The sequence below is a fragment of the Cryptomeria japonica genome, chromosome 3, assembly GCF_030272615.1.
Source record: "Cryptomeria japonica chromosome 3, Sugi_1.0, whole genome shotgun sequence".
Taxonomy (NCBI): domain Eukaryota; kingdom Viridiplantae; phylum Streptophyta; class Pinopsida; order Cupressales; family Cupressaceae; genus Cryptomeria; species Cryptomeria japonica.
In genome coordinates this window covers 509715792-509734330 of record NC_081407.1, presented here as the reverse complement: position 1 = coordinate 509734330, position 18539 = coordinate 509715792, and the positions used below count along the sequence as shown (strand labels likewise).

The 18539-nt window shown below is 36.9% G+C and overlaps 1 protein-coding gene across 1 annotated transcript in view; it reads right to left on the bottom strand.

Moving 5' to 3' along the window:
- The window catches only part of LOC131044879 (uncharacterized), a 267983-nt gene that overhangs the window by 119058 nt on the left and 130386 nt on the right, over nucleotides 1-18539 (bottom strand). Inside the window, exons 6-9 of the mRNA XM_057978352.2 lie at nucleotides 16233-16367; nucleotides 15956-16081; nucleotides 1192-1236; nucleotides 677-784 (exon numbers count right to left, since the gene is read on the bottom strand). Of these exons, the coding sequence (XP_057834335.1) occupies nucleotides 677-784; nucleotides 1192-1236; nucleotides 15956-16081; nucleotides 16233-16367 (414 nt within the window). The remainder of the gene's footprint in view (nucleotides 1-676; nucleotides 785-1191; nucleotides 1237-15955; nucleotides 16082-16232; nucleotides 16368-18539) is intronic.

Genomic DNA, 18539 nt, shown 5'->3' with positions numbered 1-18539 from the left:
TTACTTTTTAGGATGCAAAAATTGACACACAATCAAATCCGGAAACAGCTGATTCAGATCTTATGGATTGTGGAAACCTTATCTCTATTATTAACTTTTACCGTACATACCAATAAAGACCAGAAATCACCATATGACTGTTTGCAACTTTGAAATTGAAAGTTTCATAGCCAGAATGAAGGAAACTAAAAAATTACACCATAAACCAGCAAAAAATGAACATAAACTAAAAACATATTTAATGAAATCATAGTATATTTTGCAACCATTAGGATGGGATGACCTTAAGTGGTGAAAGAAAATGGATATCCAAAGAAGTACAGAATGTTAAGGAGACGTGACAAAAGTGTTGAAAATGAGTAAACTACCACATCAAATACCCAAGATTTGGCAAATCTTACTAACGAGGCTGGGTGGATGTGCTAGGTGAATTTGACAGAAGAAATTCTCCTTGATTTAGGAAACTAAGCAAAGGTTACTCCAAGGAAGCATAATTTAAAAAGTCAATAGAAAAAGTGTGTTATGCAATGAAGCTAAAACTGAAAGAATGAGAGCAAGTATAATTAAGTAGAAAGCCAGGATTAGCAAAACAAAAGAAGACATAGCATGTTGATTAACATATGATCTTAAAAACTCAAATTAAATATGAAGGAACGCATCTGAGAGGAATCCTGACCTGAAATGTTTCCTTAAGTAGTGCAAACCAAGAAGTACTATTGATTTCACTCTTGTCCATTATCTTTCGCCTTAAGCCATCAGCACGAGTGAGGAACAAATCAAGATACTGCATGTTTGACAATAATGTTTAGAGTATATTTTTGTGTCTGTAACATAAATCTGGAAATAACTACCATGTCAACCCTTTTAAGACATAGACCACCCACATTAGGAGTCCCTCAAAGCAATTTATTCCAAGTCAAAGATTTCCACTTCACACAACTTATTAAGCAATCCACACCTTTTTCTTGTTATGTAGATTTCGATGACAAATACCCCACTTAGCTTCTACGACTTAATTACACTGTCTTATGTGGGTTCTATGTACATGCCTTTAGAACATTATACAATGGATTATAGCTATCACTGAAAACTTGATAGCCAACAAATTAAGAAAATAAGATACCCAAAGCTTGACCATATCCTGCCATCATGAATTTAAATGAAAGCAAAATTCAACAAAATTATTTTTACCTCATTAGGATTTGAAAATCCACATTGCAGAGACCGCTCGAACACCTGCAAAATACATAGTCTGGTCAATTTCCAAATTTGCATTATTAAATACATAAATATTAGAGAGCAACAAAACGCATGAATCAAAGTATAAACAAAACACCTTAGTTACATAAAGAGTTAAAAGTTAAAAGTAAAACACATTTACTATACATTCCAAATCAGAAACAGATAAAGGAAGCCCATGTCTATGCAAATAGCATTTCAGCTCAATTTTCAATATAACCATGATATGAGTTGCAGAAAAATACACAACTTCGAGTGGAAGTTACCACTAAAATGACATTCCTATTGAGGGGAAAGAATCTGAACCTTAAACAATTATTAACATTCATCATTGACTAACAATGTATGCAGCTCAAGCCAAGGTTTCTTTCACACTTACATCAATACAAACCTGTTCTTAACTTTTTCCCCACTACATAGGAAGTTTGGAATTACATTATTGTCTCACAGGTTTTCCAAATTACACTGGCATCAAAACTAAGATGCTTCTCTCCCAACGAATGCACCACATGTATACTGACTACAGAAGACACAAAGATACCTCAGGATACACTTGCTTACATCTCTGATGCACCAGCTGTTAGACAGACATCCCCTGGCATTTTCCCATGTATCATGGAGTACCTCTTCTGTGTACATCCACGGGCAACCAAGAGAATAAAAAAACAAAAATGACGCAAAAAAATACTATAGTTTGGTAAATTTTACAAACTCTAAATATTGGGAAATTAAATTGTGGAAACTAGTATTATCAAATATAACTTGCATAGTGATTATACATGAAGATTATCGCACCAATGAAGGAATATTTAAGTCACTGTAGTTTGACAAAAATTGTTTGATTATATTTAGACTGACAAAATGGAAAGAAACTACAATAGAATAGAGGAAAAGGGCAGTGATTTATGGAGATAGGTGAGTTACAACCTATAAGTATAAAACAAAGAAGTAATAGTTTATAGGATTGGATATCAACTGATGAGAATATGACTTTCAAGAGTGACTACATGTATTTAGCAGCCACCTAGATTTTAAAATTAGTACATCTTATTGAAGCTCATGATAACAGAAAACACCAAGTTTCTAAAATTGGTAAACATCTTGTTGAAGTTCACAATACAACCATTGTTTGATATTGGCATCTCTGAATTTTTTGTTACTGTCATCATGAATCTCTACAAGACCGTGGTTGGCCAATTTCATATATTCCACGGATTCTCCAGCTAAATTTGATATTTACAATGTACATAGATAACCTTGAGGACATTCCTCATTAACATACACAATGATGCCAATTGTATATTGAACCCCCTTTTCATTGCCATTCTGCTCTCTACTGCTGATGTCCTGCTTTCTGCTGATGGTGTCCTTCTCACTCACTTGGCCAATGGTTTTCAAGAACAGCTCAATGCCCTTTTTCACAATTGCAAGTTTACTAAAACTAACCTCATGGTCTTCAACCTTCCAAATATATTCTTCCAGGTTTCAATTTTTCTACAAGAATGAACCTATCAAAATTGCAACAGCTTCCACCTAAATCGAAAACCATCAAGTGAGCTCATGTTGAATCCATCCAGACTGTCATAGTCCAACATTTGATTTGTTTCAAACAGGTTACTCCTCAAGCATTGTTCAAGCCAAGTTCGTCACCTATCCACCTAAAGTGAGATCATAGGGTGACAACCTCAAGCCAATTAACCTCTGTTACCACTTCGTCCCTAGGCAACCCCAGGTTTAGTCCAGTTCGATCCAGAGGTCTTGGTCCAGTCATCTGTTGGTTCAGCCAGGGTACTGACCATAGCCTGTGGGTTCAGCCCGGACACACCCAGGCCAAATTTCACCTCCAGATGCATCCAGCCAGCAAATTTGGGTGTTTTAAAAAAAAGAAATTACTTTTTTTTATTTTATTTTTTATTGTAAGGTATCCATCTATAGCAGTGGTAGAAAGATTAGTCATCAGCAACAAGGTAGCAGGAGCTACCTGTTGATGTGTTTTTTAAGCACTTTCATACAGAGAATAAAATACCAAGGTATTTTATCCTCTCTTGAACAGATTCTCCTCAAACGCTGAACTAAGTGATCACTTGAGGTGACTCCAGGTTTCTACTGTCAGGTCTTGATGTGTCGATAACTCAATGGTTTGATGTGATATTGCTGGAATCACAAGGGGGACTTACGTTTGTGCTTGAACTCTTGCTTGAATGCGGCTGGAACGTGGAAATTCACTTGATTGAAAAAAAAAAAAGACAAAAGGGATTGAGGATTTAGAGAAATCTAATCCACTCCTAAAATCAATGATAGCATTGGATCATGCTTGGATGGACACATTCCTTAAACCGATCTTTGCTTCGCCATGTTGCCAACAACTACACATAACCAATGCAATCTTCCAAGGTAAATGAAAGGTTTTCATATCATGAACGTTCATCCAAATACCCAATACACTAGTGCAACTTGAATAAACATATCCACAATTGAACTTAGCACATCTTGATGTTTAGGCTAACTATGCACTAGAATTGACAATCATTCAACCACAAATAGTATGAACCAAGGAATTATCAACATCCACACATTGCTCCATCACAATCAATGAACTTCATCTAACATGAGGATACAACGAGAAACTATGCAATATGTAGAAGAAACGCCACTATCCAACATGAATTCAATGAAAAGGATTTTTATTTACAAGCTTGGCAACAATTTCTACCTTCTCCTCCTACTCTACTTTACCTAACTACTTGCTATCTAATGTCTATTAACCTTTACAAATGAGGAGCCTGAGCCTTATATAGTGCTCTCGATATAATTGAATGGCCCAAATCAAATCCAAATTGGCCAAGATTGAAAGATAGAAACCCTAATTAAGGTTTGTTACACCCATTACATTAACATTTAATGCTTGACCAATGATTAAATTACATTGAATAGGACACATGTCCTTCTTTGAATTCCAACCAATGAGAGATGAGGTTAGGTACATCGAACTTTGTGCATCCACATGTGGTAGTTATCTTCGTTGGATAGGTCAAGTGCATTGAATCTGGACGCCTTGACTTGGAATGATGTGATTGGGTTGAAAATGACTAGGCGCCACCTTAGCTTGCCCATGTTGCAGATCATCGCAAGGAAGAGTTTGTGATTCGAGCAATATCTCTTGATACTCGACATTCCCAAGCCTGTGATGATGATTATATTGCTCAAGTTGACCGTCTAACCTTGTTTGATTCTTTTAACTTGTCTTGATTACTTTCACTTATCCTTCTTTATACTAAGAAATTCACCCTTGTGTGTTTCATCTTGAATCTTGCATCAGACCTGAATTCCTTCACTTGACGCCTTCGTCCTAGATTACTCTCTTGTTGTACTGGCAACCTAAGTCACCAGGTTCGACCGAATTTGAACCTTGAAGTTCGAAATTCGGCGAACTTGAAAAACCATTAAAAAAATCGATTAAATTCGATTAAATTCAATTAAAAATTTAGGGTTTGTTAAAGTGTTTTTTTAACTTTTCGGGTTTGCGTTTTAGGGTTTTTTTGGCGGATTTTATAAATAGGCGGCCGCAGACGTTGCAACCACACCCACGCGAGTTGCTAACGCCGCCCGCTCTGCCCGACCGCCCGCTCTGCCCGACCGCCCGCTCTGCGACGCCACCACCAGTGCTCGGCCGCCACCAGTCGGCCGCCACCCATCTGCGACGCCACCACCCCGCGACGCCGCCTGCACTCCGCGACGCCACCGGCCAGCCTCGACACGTCTGCTACCTGCACAGGTATTTTTTTTAATTTTTTTTTTTTTTTTTTTTGTTTATAATGTTAAATAGTTAATGTTTAAAAATGTAATATTATATAATATTATATATTTTATGATTTATATTTATATTTTATAATATAATATTATATATTTTTATATTTTATTAATTTTTTTTAGGTTTAATATTTTTTATGTTTAATAATTAATAATTTAATATTAATATGGTGTCAATTTTTTTTATGTTTATAATATTGTTTAATATGGTGTCAATATGATATTAATATGATATTATTATTATATATCTCTGCTTCATTTTTTTATATGATATTAATATGGTGTCAATTTTTTTTATGTTTATAAATTTATAATATTGTTTAATATTATTATTATATAATTTATAATTTTATATTAATGGTTTTTTATTATATTGTTTAATATTATATATTTTTAAAAGGTTGAAATAAAAATAGTGTGTTTTTTAATTTTTCTTTCCAAACATGCAGATTTTCATTTAATGGCTCCTCCCAAATCAACTTCTGAGGCATGGAAGCATGTGACCCGAAATGGAACTCACATCAAATGTAACATATGTCGGGCAAATATCATTGGAACTTTAACAAGGCTTAGGGACCACTTCCTTGCTAATACAGGGGGTCCAGGTGGAGGTGTTCAAGCATGCACAGGTGCGACTCCAGAACTTAAAGCTATTCTAGAGAAAGAGTTGGCTGCTTCAACGGTAGGCAAAATGAAGAAGGCACAAAAGAAACAGAGAATTGAAGGAGATATATCTAGATTCACATCTGCCATGTCTTCCTCTTCTGTGCAATCCGAAGCGGCGAGTGTACCAAAACAGAGTGGAACACTGAACAACTTTTGGAAACCAGTAGAGAAACAACAGGTGGATGATGCAGTTGCTGATTTGTTTTACACAAGTGCTATTCCATTCAATGTTGCGAGAAATCCTCATTTCCGCAATGCAGTTCAGAAAATTGCAGAGTTTGGCAAAGGGTACACACCCCCAGGTTCAGAGGCTATCAGGACAACTCTTTTGCAGAGGTCAAAAGATAGAGTGACTGAAAAATTAGCTGATGTCAAAGCCACTTGGAAGGAAACAGGTTGCACTATATCGAGTGATGGATGGTCAGATATGTGTCAAAGGCCATTGATTAATGTTTTGGTGTCTTGTCCTGAAGGTGTTGTGTTTTTGAAAGTCATTGACACCATGAACCACAAAAAAACTTCAGAGTATATTTTTCAAATATTAGAGGAAGCCATTCTTGAAGTAGGGATGGAAAATGTGGTTCAAGTGGTAACTGATAGTGCAGCAAATTGTGTGGGAGCTGGGAGGCTGATTGTAGAGAAGTACCCACAGATATATTGGAGCCCATGTGCAGCGCATTGTCTCGATTTGTTGCTTCATGACTTGGCTAAATTCCCATGGATAAATGAAGCTATTCATAGAGGGAGAGCAATTGCAAATTTCATACGGAATCATCATCTCACATTGAGTATTTATAGGCAGCATGCATCAAAGGAATTGTTGAGGCCTTGTGAAACAAGATTTGCTTCATATTATATCACTTTGAAAAGAGTGGTTGAAGAAAAAGCAGCTTTGAGGTCTATTATATGTTCCAATCAGTGGGAAAGTTCAGTGCTTTCTAAAGGCCCCAAGGGGAAGAACATAGAGCAAATCATCCTAAACAGCAATTTCTCGGAAAGTGCAGCAAAAGTCTTGCTTGTATGTGAACCAATTGTTGACGTGCTTCGTATGGTTGATGGTGACACTCCTTGCCTTGGCATGCTTTATGAAAGCATGGACCGGTGTAAGGAATCTATTCAAAAAGCACTAAACAATGAAGAAGTAGAATATATGCAGATATGGGAGGCAGTTGATTGCAGATGGAAAATGATGCACACACCTTTACATGCAGCAGCTTGCTTTTTGGAGCCTAAGTTGTTTTCTATTGATAGAAGGGGTGATAATGAAATCATGGCAGGGCTTTACCAAGCCATTAGCAGGTATGTACCAAATCCAGAAATTGCAGCACTAATCAGAGATCAAAGTTGGCAATACAAGAGAGGAGAAGGGATGTTTGGAGGGGCAGAAGCCAAACATGACTCGCCACGTATGTCTGGATATAGATGGTGGATCTCTTATGGATCATCAGCTCCTGAACTGCAAGAGTTTGCTATTCGAATTTTGAGTCAGGGAGCAAGTTCATCAGCTTGTGAGAGGAACTGGAGTTGCTTTGACCACATCCATTCCAAAAAGAGGAACAAATTGCTGACTGGAAAGTTGGGAGATCTTGTCTATGTTCGCAGCAATTTGAAATTGCTGATGAACAAATCAGCAAAGAACACTTCTTTACAACAAACTCTTGAAGGCATGGCAATGCCAGATGCAGATGAGCCTGACTTTGCAGATGATGAACTGAGTAGTGATACAGATGATGATGATTTGGCATCCCAGCCAAGTGCTCTTGATGACTTAGAGTTATTTTAAAGTTCTAAAGTTTTTGACTGTTATTGTACCTTTTTGACAAAAGAACATCTTTGCGATAGTGAAAGCATATGTTTCCTACGGTTTATATTTTATAAATGTGTCATCTTTTTGTAATGATTTCAAATCTATTTATCAATGTTAAACTATTTACGCAAATTTATAGATATATTACATATATTTATTAAAAAAAAATTTAAAAATTACATATGGCGAATTTAATTCGAATTTTTTCCGCATCGAACTTCATCGAATTTCAAAGCTGTCGAACTTCGAATTCGAATTCGAACCTGGTGACTTAGCTGGCAACAATTCTTGGACTTCGAGAGGAAATTCAAGATAGTTGTAAAATTCCTTCCTTATGTTGATCCTCACACTTGCTACGTTGAGATGTTCCTTCCTTGGTTCACCATGTTGAAGTATGAATCTAGATATTGTATGTGTTGCCCCTTTTCATGTGTTGGAAAAGTTCTTCATTCCATGCTCCACGTCCTCTAGCCCTTACTTGCATCAAACCTAGCAAAACAAGGAAAGAACCCTGAATTATGATGGTAAAGAAAAACCTAAGCGAGTAAAGAATGCAAAATATTCACAAAATTCACTTCATGAAGCCTATCAAAATCTGGAAATGACATTTTCACTTGAAAAACTGAAGTTCCAGGTCTGGAAATGGTGATGTTTCTGGTCCGAATTCCATCCTACATAGGTCTGATTTCTCAGCTTTGAAAATCTGATTTCATCCTGGTCTGCTCTTGCTTGTGGATCTTGAGCAGCCAAGGAAGAATGTCACCTACTGTAGTGGATTTGAGGCAGTGAGGGAAGAATGTCATCTACTGCCGTGGATTTGAGGCAGTGAGGGAAGAATGTCATCTACTGTCATGAATTTGAGGCAGTGAGGGAAGATTCTAAGGATGGTTGTGGATTTGGGCATGTAACAGATAAAATCTACCTTGGTCGTGGATTCGAGGGTGTGAAGGAAAGATTTGATGACTACTCATTTTTGCCAATTTCAACACCATCCACCTTCAATATCATGTTGATCTTCATTCATCAAACAAGGATCAAGTTAGTTCATCTTTTCTTCTTTTCTTCATCGGTCAACCTTGCCATTCTCATGTTTGTGGCATGGATTTCAACAAGTGAGGGAAAGATTTTGGTGATGGTCGTGGATTTTAGGAGGTGGAGGAAAATTGCTAGGACTGCCGCGGATTTTGGGGACTAAAGGAATAATGCTAGGATGGCCGTGGATTTTGTGGGGTGAGGGAAGTTCTTCAGGATGGCCATGGATTTTGCAAGGTGATGGAAGTTGTCCTCCTTGATCATGGATTTTGGTGAGTAAAGGAAGACTTGCAAGGAAGGTCGTGGATTTGAGGGTGTGAGAGGAAAATCCCTTACTTCCACCTTGAGTTGAGCACTTCATTGCTTTCACCAAGTGTAGAATGACTTGCTCATAAGGTTGACTTGGTGTTTTCTTTCTCTTTCATCATCGCTTAGACCTTGGTCGATCCTCATCAAGCATTTCACCTCAGTTGATTGATCATCTCTCTTTGATCATTCCTCGCCTCTACGCTCCAGCCTAGGATGTCTACTTGCTTGCTTGACTGGTCATCACCCTTAAGACTCATATCCTGACCTAACCTAGAGGTTGTGTTGTGAAGCATCTCTTAATGATCACCTTAACTCTCACCTATCACTTGAGCACTTAGAGCCAAAAAGACCCCAAACTAGTTTGGACGACGACCTGACTACAACTGGACTGACCAATTTGATCACCTCCTAACAACAAGGCATTGCATCCCCTGACAAGCAAGAGGTTAAAGAATCGAACTACTACCAAGCTAGACAACTAAGCTAAGACAGCTATGCTACCAAGCAAAAAGTAAGGGTCCCCATTTGCAATGGGGCCATGTGTGAAAATGTCACAACACTACCCTACTTGGTCACATGGTTATCTCACCTGATGAAAATTGTGGGTAACGAGGTCAAAAAACAAACCAGTGCTCTTAATGTTGAAATTTTCAAATTCTAGTGTTTGGTGAATCATCATACTAGCTATCAACAAATTCACTATGGTAAAAGTTTCCGAAGTTCTCAAGTACTTGCCATATTTAAAAGGATCTGCCAGTTGCTACAAAATACAAAATTTAAAAGGACCTTTATGTGCTAATAGACACTATCAGCAGCAACTACATTTGATAGTGCCCATTCTCAGTGTCCTATTTGCAGGCAATAGATGAGTGTATGCAATTTGTATTTTACTAGTTTTAGAATTACCACTTTTCCTGCAGCTTGAGGATAGCATCACTTTAAAGCAGTATTTTTTTGGATATTATATTATTATTTATAAACCCCTAAAGGTCCTTTATTATAATCTACAAATAAGTGCTTTGAGCACATAAAAAATCTCAATCGTACTTAAAGTTTGGCTTATGCTGCAAAGATGTCATTTGGTTGAAGTTATTGTGTTACTATGATTGTAATTTCATCAACTAAATTGAAAGTAGATTGTTTATTAAGTCAAGTTTTGCATTTACAACATTTATCTATTTTGAGTTGTAGCTTTGAATGCAATTTAACTATTTACTTCTTTAAATCATGCGGTGTTATTCCTTCAAAATCTTGCTGCAATGGAACACTAGTCTCTTTTTCAACCATCAAGAAGTTGTCATATTTAGTTGTGCTTGAATAGCTTGCTTTCCTTAATATTTATAAACCTCGTTTGCAAGGATCAGGTGTTAAAAGTCCAGCACACGCACCCAAGGCAAAAACATAAACATCTAGTAATTTGCATTTATCCAACTCCCCCATGAAATCTCATACAATGTGCGTATCTATAAATTTTGTCTATAGTTTTAGGTTTTTTGAATCTCAGGGAGTTTACCTTGACAATTTGAATGATTCTACCATACACACTATTTCATTTTGTGTTGTCTTGCAAGAGACAAATTAAAATGCTAACAATATTTTTGTACTCAAGTTGGTTCAATCTAATTTTTTAGATCCACCAATTGTAATTGGACACGTTGCTTAAGTTACATACACGCACTTTGGCCACCTATAGACACTAATATAACTCATAGTTACGAGACTCAAACTGGGCAAGCCGATTTTGGACTTGGACTCAAACTCAGCAAAAACTTGGCAAAGTGAAAAAACCCAAGACATTCAAATACTTTTAAGGATTTAAAACTTGTTTCATGCACCCTTTATTAAGTAAACATTAAAGACACAATATCATCATCAAATAGAAGCTAATTTGGTCAAATACACAAGTATACATAAATCACATAAGCATAAACACAAATCATAGTTAAAGGAAATGACACACTTGAACATATAAATAGTCAAAAGGTTTACAAAACTCATGCAATATGAAATCCAAGCAATCAAAAGTTCCAAACAAATATCAAAACAAAAGCTAGAAGTCTATGGCTCAAAGGAGCCTACATTCTTGGATGATGTTGCAACCGTAATCTTTGCCTCTATCTTCGTGCCACCCACACCAATATTAGTCATGCCAACTCGTGCTCTACTCTCCTCCTCTGCCATGGCTACAGCCTCAACCTCTCAATCTGCCTAGTCAACGCAATCGAGGTCCTCATCACTAAAGATAGGATTCTTAGCCTCAGTGATTTGTGGATCAACCTCCTTTAGCATGGTGGAGGTGGAGTGAGTGCCCAAAATCATCTATGGTGAAGATGAAGGTTGTAATGAACATAGACTAGATCATTCAACCTCTCCACAAAAAGTCTATTGCGCTTCTTGTAGTGTATGTGCTTAAACATCCTACAATCGTAGTTGGTTCAATATGTGAATCGCAACCCTCTAAATATTTGATACATTAGCACCAAACTTTTTCCACCGTCTATCTAAGATGAGAAAAAGAAAAAAATCAATCTCATTATCCAACTTTAAGTTTCAACATAATAATAATTATATAAAAAGAGGAAAATTTTATTAGATTTTTAAACTTAAATTATACCCTTAATATATTTTTGCCTGGCTGCAATGTCCTTCAATTATCTTTCCACATGTCATGAGAAAAGAGCTCTCCTTGTGCATGACTAAGGGTCTGGATCAAGTGGACTATCTGCGTTGCAACACTAGATCCACTCTATCACTGAGTAGAGCCCATTTAGAACCTCCACATCCGCCTTGAAATCAAGGCGGTATTAGAATGTCCAATTTAGGAAATAAGTGGCTATGTGTAGGGGCTTGTGAAGATGAAGGTGCCATTGCCTATCAATAATCTTCCAAATAGGATGAGTACTTACCCTCAAGTCCCACATCAATGGATCTAATGGACTCCTTGGCCCTATCAATGGCCTCATATATGTATCCCATTGAGGGCTTCTCTCCATTAGCAACTCATACGAGAACTACCAAAAGCTTAGTGAAGTACAATTATTGTGAAACATTAAGTTAAGTGTGAACAAAAATAAGCAAATAAAAGAGAAATGTGGATTAAAATTAAAACATAATGTAAAATAAGATTTTCATTTACCTTCACAATCTCCACAACAAGTACCCAAAATCCTAGCTCATCAAACATGCAATTTCCCACAACAACCCCTAGAGGGTCTTAGCATATAAAGAGGAAGTCCACTCCTCACAAACATGCGCCTCAAAGCTCCCTTTGACAAAAGCAAGGATTGTAATGTAATGAAATTTATTGCAAATCTGGTTATGCTAGGACGAGCCAACTCCTTTTGCCTCGTGTATTGTTTCTTAGGTTGAGGACCCATGTGTGATAGTATATAAATTTACAAATGTTTTTGGCTGACTCCACACATGTTTTGTTGACTTGGTGGTCAACACCTCCTTGGGGACTCATGACATGGCTTAATCACCTCCCGTGGATCAGGTTAAATCTGCGTTTGTATCAAGCATTGATAGTTTGAGCTTTCCAGGCAATGGCAAACGATTCCAACAGTTGGTATCAGAGCCTAGGGTCACGAGTTCAAGTCTCCCTTTAGTGGGTGTTGAAGGCTCAGTCAGTGTTGAGGGGGAGATTGTTGACTTGGTGGTTAGCGCTTCCTTGAGGACTCGTGACATGGCTTAACCGCCTCCTGTATGTCGAGTTAAATCTGGCGTTTGTATCAATCGTTGATAGTTCGATCTTTTGGCGCAACAACAAATGATTCCAACATGTTTTGATCCATGGAAGCTAGCCAAAATCCTCCAATATGAGGTCAAGGTAATAAGCAACACACGGAGTTCAAAATAATGTTGGGTGCCTCTCCATCAATAGTCTCCCTATAGCAACATAATTTGTTGCATTATCTATCACCAATTGCACCACATTCACCTCGCCCACTTCAGCTAGGACTTCCTCTAAAGCTTCACAAAGGAATGTGGCATTTTTGGCATTAAATGAAACATCAATTGATTAGATGAATAGGGTGCCACCGAAAAAGGAAAATAATCAATGATTCAATAAACCATAAATGAAAACTATTAATCATTGAATCAATGCATTTAGGGAAGTACAATCACCTAAGGAAGAAACAAAAAAATTCAGCAATGTCCCGTTTCTTCTATCAGTCCAACCATCAGTCATGACGATGCAACCCTTCTTCCTCCATCTCAACCATTGGTCCTCTATTGTGGCTTTCACATCAGCCACCTTTTGTATCAAAATTGGGCCCTTTATGTCATTTCACTAGGGGCTTTGAACCCTACCCCACAAACAGTAATAGCATCAACCATATTTTGCCAATAAGGAGACCTAACACATGTCACAAATAAATTAAATAAAATAAGTATTCTAAAATGGAGAGTTTAAATTTTAAAACAAAAATTCAAGATACAAAGAATCAAACTATAAATTTTAGAACAATCAAACAAAAAAATTACCCAATTGCCTGGAATGGAATGGTACAATAGTACCAAAAGTCTCTGATAGCACGTCTAGCTGCATCATCTATGTCCTTGTTCCAACCCATGTTCTCAATCAACGGTTCGGAACCTGGGGTATGTGTGGCAAAAAAATGAATCCATCCTAGATTTATGAATTCTAGGCCCAAGGCTAACACAACCACTGCCATTGCCACTAGCACAAAACCAGCAACGCCACCAATATTAGCACTACTAGACCCACCACCTGAAGAGACAAAATGGAGGCATACAAGAAGACTCTCCACTACCACCAATGCATGCCATCTCCTCTCTTTGCCTCTTTTTCATTTCTTTCCGTAGCTCAAATGATTCTAATTGCACTTGCACCTCACAAATAACCCTAGCAAGCGTTTTTGGGCATGGCACATTATCATAGGCAGGTATGGGTCCTATTTCAATCTATTAATGTCTCCTCCATGATAAATTGTTTTGCAATAAGAACATCTTACCTCTCCTTTTTTTGCCCAAGAAAAGGTTCAGCATGTTTCGAACATGCGTCCCTTCTAATTGGAGTTTTGGACATCATGAAAAAGATGATTTGAAAATCTCCAGGCTGCTGCAATAACATGTAAGTACCAAAAAAATTAACATTTGATTTATAATTATTAAAGTAATACAAAAAAAATGTAGGGTTTGCAACAATAAAATTAGATTTTTTTTACAAAAAACAAATAGGGTTTATTCAAAAAAAAAATCAAACACACCTAGGGTTCTTTCTTTGATCTACTAAAATGAAAGAGAAAGAAGAAATGAAATGTAAAGAAAAATGCAATTACGTCTTAAATGAAACTTGTAATCAATTGAGAACTGCTTCCAATCGTTAGTAGACAGCTCTCGATATACCAGGCATATCTATGAAGCTGCCCAAATACGATTAAACAATGGATATTTTCTCTACCTCCTTGCCGGTTGCCTTACAATGCACTCAAACTTTTGCTCACAGCTCTCTTTTCTCCTTCTATTTTGTCCTCAAAATGAAATGATATTGGTTTTAGGGTAGAGGAGCAAACAAAAGTGAAAAAAAGCACTTAAAACTTTTTATTTTATGTTATTTTGCACTTTACTAAAGCAGGCCGCACATCAAAGCCCAAGCATCAGGACTCGCCCAGACACAGCAAATCTGACTAGTCTTTGGACTCTGCGAGTTTGAGCAAAAATGGGCCAAGTCCGAGTCTGGTGACCATGACTCGCCTCAAACTCGCTAAGTTTTGGTGAGTCTCATTACACTAGTATAACTTCTTTATTTCTATTTACCTTCTAGTGCCCATCTTAGAGGTGCTTGACCATTTTTCATTGAAGACTATCAATCTGAGACATAGATCCTTGCAAGGGAGTTGTCAAACTGTCAAATTGATCAATTCCTTCTTTCAGTCAACTTTGGGTTTTGAGAGAGTAAGCACCCATTGAATGCTTCCAATGTTTCCTACAGAGTTGGGAGGCACATTGAGTGATAAAGGAAATCCTTGAATAATGGGTTATCTCTAGCTATCAAAAAACAAAAGGTCAGGAAATGTTTGGTACTGACATGGTCAAAACCAATTCACAAGAGCAGCAGCAACATCACCTAGACACTTCATCACATTGGCTTCCTCAAGCAGAAACTACGTCAGGGGAAAAACAATCCACAATCACCAAGTATATTTACAAGCTCCTCTACTCATTATCACTATCATTAATACAGGCAGGTCTCCATGAATGACTCTAGGACAGACAAAACTAATAAATTTAAAATAACTAATAAATTTAAAATGGTATAACCACAGTTATTTCTGCCCAATGGACTATTGAAGCACCACACAAAACCAAAAAATCCCATGGCTCAAAAGTATGGGCATCATACCCACAAGAAATGACCAGTACGCTAATACTGCAATAACCCAAAATAAACTTTATTTTTTAACCAAATAGCCAAATAACCAGACCTGATCAAAGCCTTCACAAATCAACCTGTGACAAGCTATAGGATAAACCAAACACTATTTTGGGAAAAGAACACTCAAATAAGCATGTCTTCTTACTACACAAAATTAAAGGAGATGGAAAGAGAACAGTAAGTTATTTGACATATATAGATAGATAGATAGAGGTCACCAAGTTGCCATGAGATTCTTAACTGAGTTCTACAGAAAGAATCCGAAAAGTACTTAACAAACCTCTGAATAGTCAAACTGTTAAGTTGCCAACTATATAAATGTTCTTGCAACCAATAGGGGAGCTCTATGCTAGTTTTAATTAGGCACTCTAAATAAAAAATCAAGGATCCTTTTTCCTTGGAGATCAGTTCTGTTAAAAATTGGTTGGCAACTATAGCTACAACTTTCTTATTAACCATTAAGGACATCTAGAAAACTGTTCACAATACAAAACCTAAATGCATTTAGTTCACAAAATGATGTTGATAAGCTCACAAAAACAAGAAAGCAAGGTAGGCACTTGCTTATGGAAAAGATCTTAAAATAGTAGGCACAGTAAGAGTCTTCGTGTTATTTTAGTTAGTTATAGGAGCAATAAGAGAAGAAGAGAAAATAGAATTTGCAACACCAGGAAAGCATGAGAACACACCTCAGAAAGCTCTTCCTCTGAAGCATCAAAGCGTTCTAAAGCAAGCATGTATTTGGCCCACAGTGCTTCAACCCAGGCACAGTTTCGAACAGCTCTAGCATAAACAGATTTTATGATGTTTGGAACCTGGGCCCGGCAAACAAAATCAAAATTGTCACTCAAACACAGCAGTCTCTTGTTACCAAAAATCTAACAAATCTTGTAATGTGGGATCAAAAATTTAAGACAAATCACCATGATCTTTCATACACTTGAAACTCAAGAAAGAAACATCAACCTTCAAACAGCTGTCCAAAAACTGGGTATAACCAAACCATAATTCTGTCACAACTGGAAATTCTGCTATTGCTCGCTCATAAAGAACTTGAATACGAGCTGGGTCTCCAGAACACTTTTCAAAACTTGTATAATTCTGCAGTCAAGCAATGCAATTCATTGTTCAGTTCCATCAAAAGTATGAATGACAATGACACTTAAGATATCCAAGTCTTGTCATAAGAACACAACTTTCCTTCACTCCCCCTTAAAATGCCCTTAACTAAGAAACTCTAATATTAAAACAGAAGAATTGTAAAAACATGGTTTACAAATAACATTTCCCATAACAATAATGCAAGATCCTTAAAATCATGGCAAAACATGCTTTGACAAAAAAAACCACCAAGTACTTAAATCTGTGAGCACAAGATAATTCCAAATTTCTAGACATGGTACTTGAAGAAAAATGGATATCAAAAAATGATCCCTATTTGTAACTTTGCTTACCTAGCATTACTCAGACAGATAACTTCAAATATAAAATTTGATGCTCCCAATATGTGAGGGATCCTACTCACTTTCATCATTCAATAACCTGGCAAAGCTCAAAAAACAATATGGATCTATTCTAACTTTTCCAGAAATATTCTCAATGTTTTAAATTGATGTCCTGTGTAAGATCAGTTATAAGTAAAGAATGTCGAGCAATGACAACAATCTTATATGCAATCCTTTTTCAATTATCCAATTTATGCATTTACACACTCAATCCTCTTATCAGGATAATCTAAGACTAAGTGCCCTTGATCTGCATTGATTCCTTGGAAATCAGAATGTCATCATATAACAATTTATTTATTTATTTCTAATAAATAAATAATAGTCCTTTATAGAATTTATTATCTGGTTCAAGAAGAACACCTATCAAGTGATAGAAAACTAATGGCAATGAATGAATAGTGAAAAAAAATGCAAATTTGTTCTGGTTACACCCAATTTCGTTATGAATGAACCCGCTATGAAATCATTGCCCACTATGCAAACCCCAAACCACACCAAATCGGATCCCAAACTCTGTTTCACAAACAAGCTACATAAACCTTATGTATTGAACTATCACTCTTTCTATACTATTCTTGGTAGATATATTACATCCCACTTATGCCCAAGTTGTTTATATGTTGTGATTATGCCATGTTATGTGTGTGCCCTACTTGATCTATTCTATACTTGCAAGATGTTTAACGTGCCCTGGATTTTCATGTGTAAAATGAATGGATGTGCCCTAATTTTTCATGCTTAAATTGAATGAATGTGCCCTAGTTTTTCATGTTTAAATTGAATGAATGTGCCCTAGATGTTCGTGCATAGTTGAATGATGCTAACTGTGTTCAGAATGACGAATTGATGAATCATAATATTTAAAATTGATGACTCGATAATAATATTATGACATGATGTTTCACTTTTGTTAATGATTTAAGAAATGTCAAAATAGGACAAGATTTTGATCTAATTGGTTGAATTGGCCAAGTGTGTGCAGAAGATTGTCGTCCTCCGTGAAGGGAGGAAAAGTATAATCAAGTCGGGAGGAAAAGACAAAGAAAAACTTATGGCATCTGAAACCCTAACCCTGGGCTAGGTAGTCTCATGTTGACCTTGGTAAATTTGTCAACCATTGCGTCAGGTAACCCTAGTTGGTCCATACAGAGATTTTAGGGTTCACAACCTTAGGTTACTGTTTGTTTTTCCAAGTAATTCGTTATTATTATTAATTAATTTTGATTAATTATTTTATTGATTATTAATTTAATTTCGCAATGACTCATGTTTTATTGCGTATATATATTTATATATGTATATATATCAATATATTTATACCTGAGATACCGGTTCTTGGGGAAAATGGCCAGGTCCGGGTCCTGGTTCTTGCCCGGTCTTGGTTCGACCTAGATTCCACCCGGGTCCTGCCCAGGCGGCTGGGTTCCCTGTGGGTCCTACCTGGGCAAGACCCGGGTGGAACCCAAGTCGAACCTAGGCAGACCCGGGTGGAACCCAAGTCGAACCTAGGCAGACCCGGGTGAAGCCAAGCCCATGCGTTCCCAAAAACGAGGCCCATAGGTCATTAAACAAATAAAACACAATTTTTTAATTGGTTTTTTAACATGTAAGCCCTAATCCGCGCCTTTATGATGCATTTCATGCATCAAAACATTCATTCAACTCATTTTATTTGCATTTTTGAAGATTTTTTCTCTACAGCCAAGTTTCTTAGTTTTTGTGTTTTTCTTTGAAGGTGAAGACTACAAAGGTGTGAGACATACAT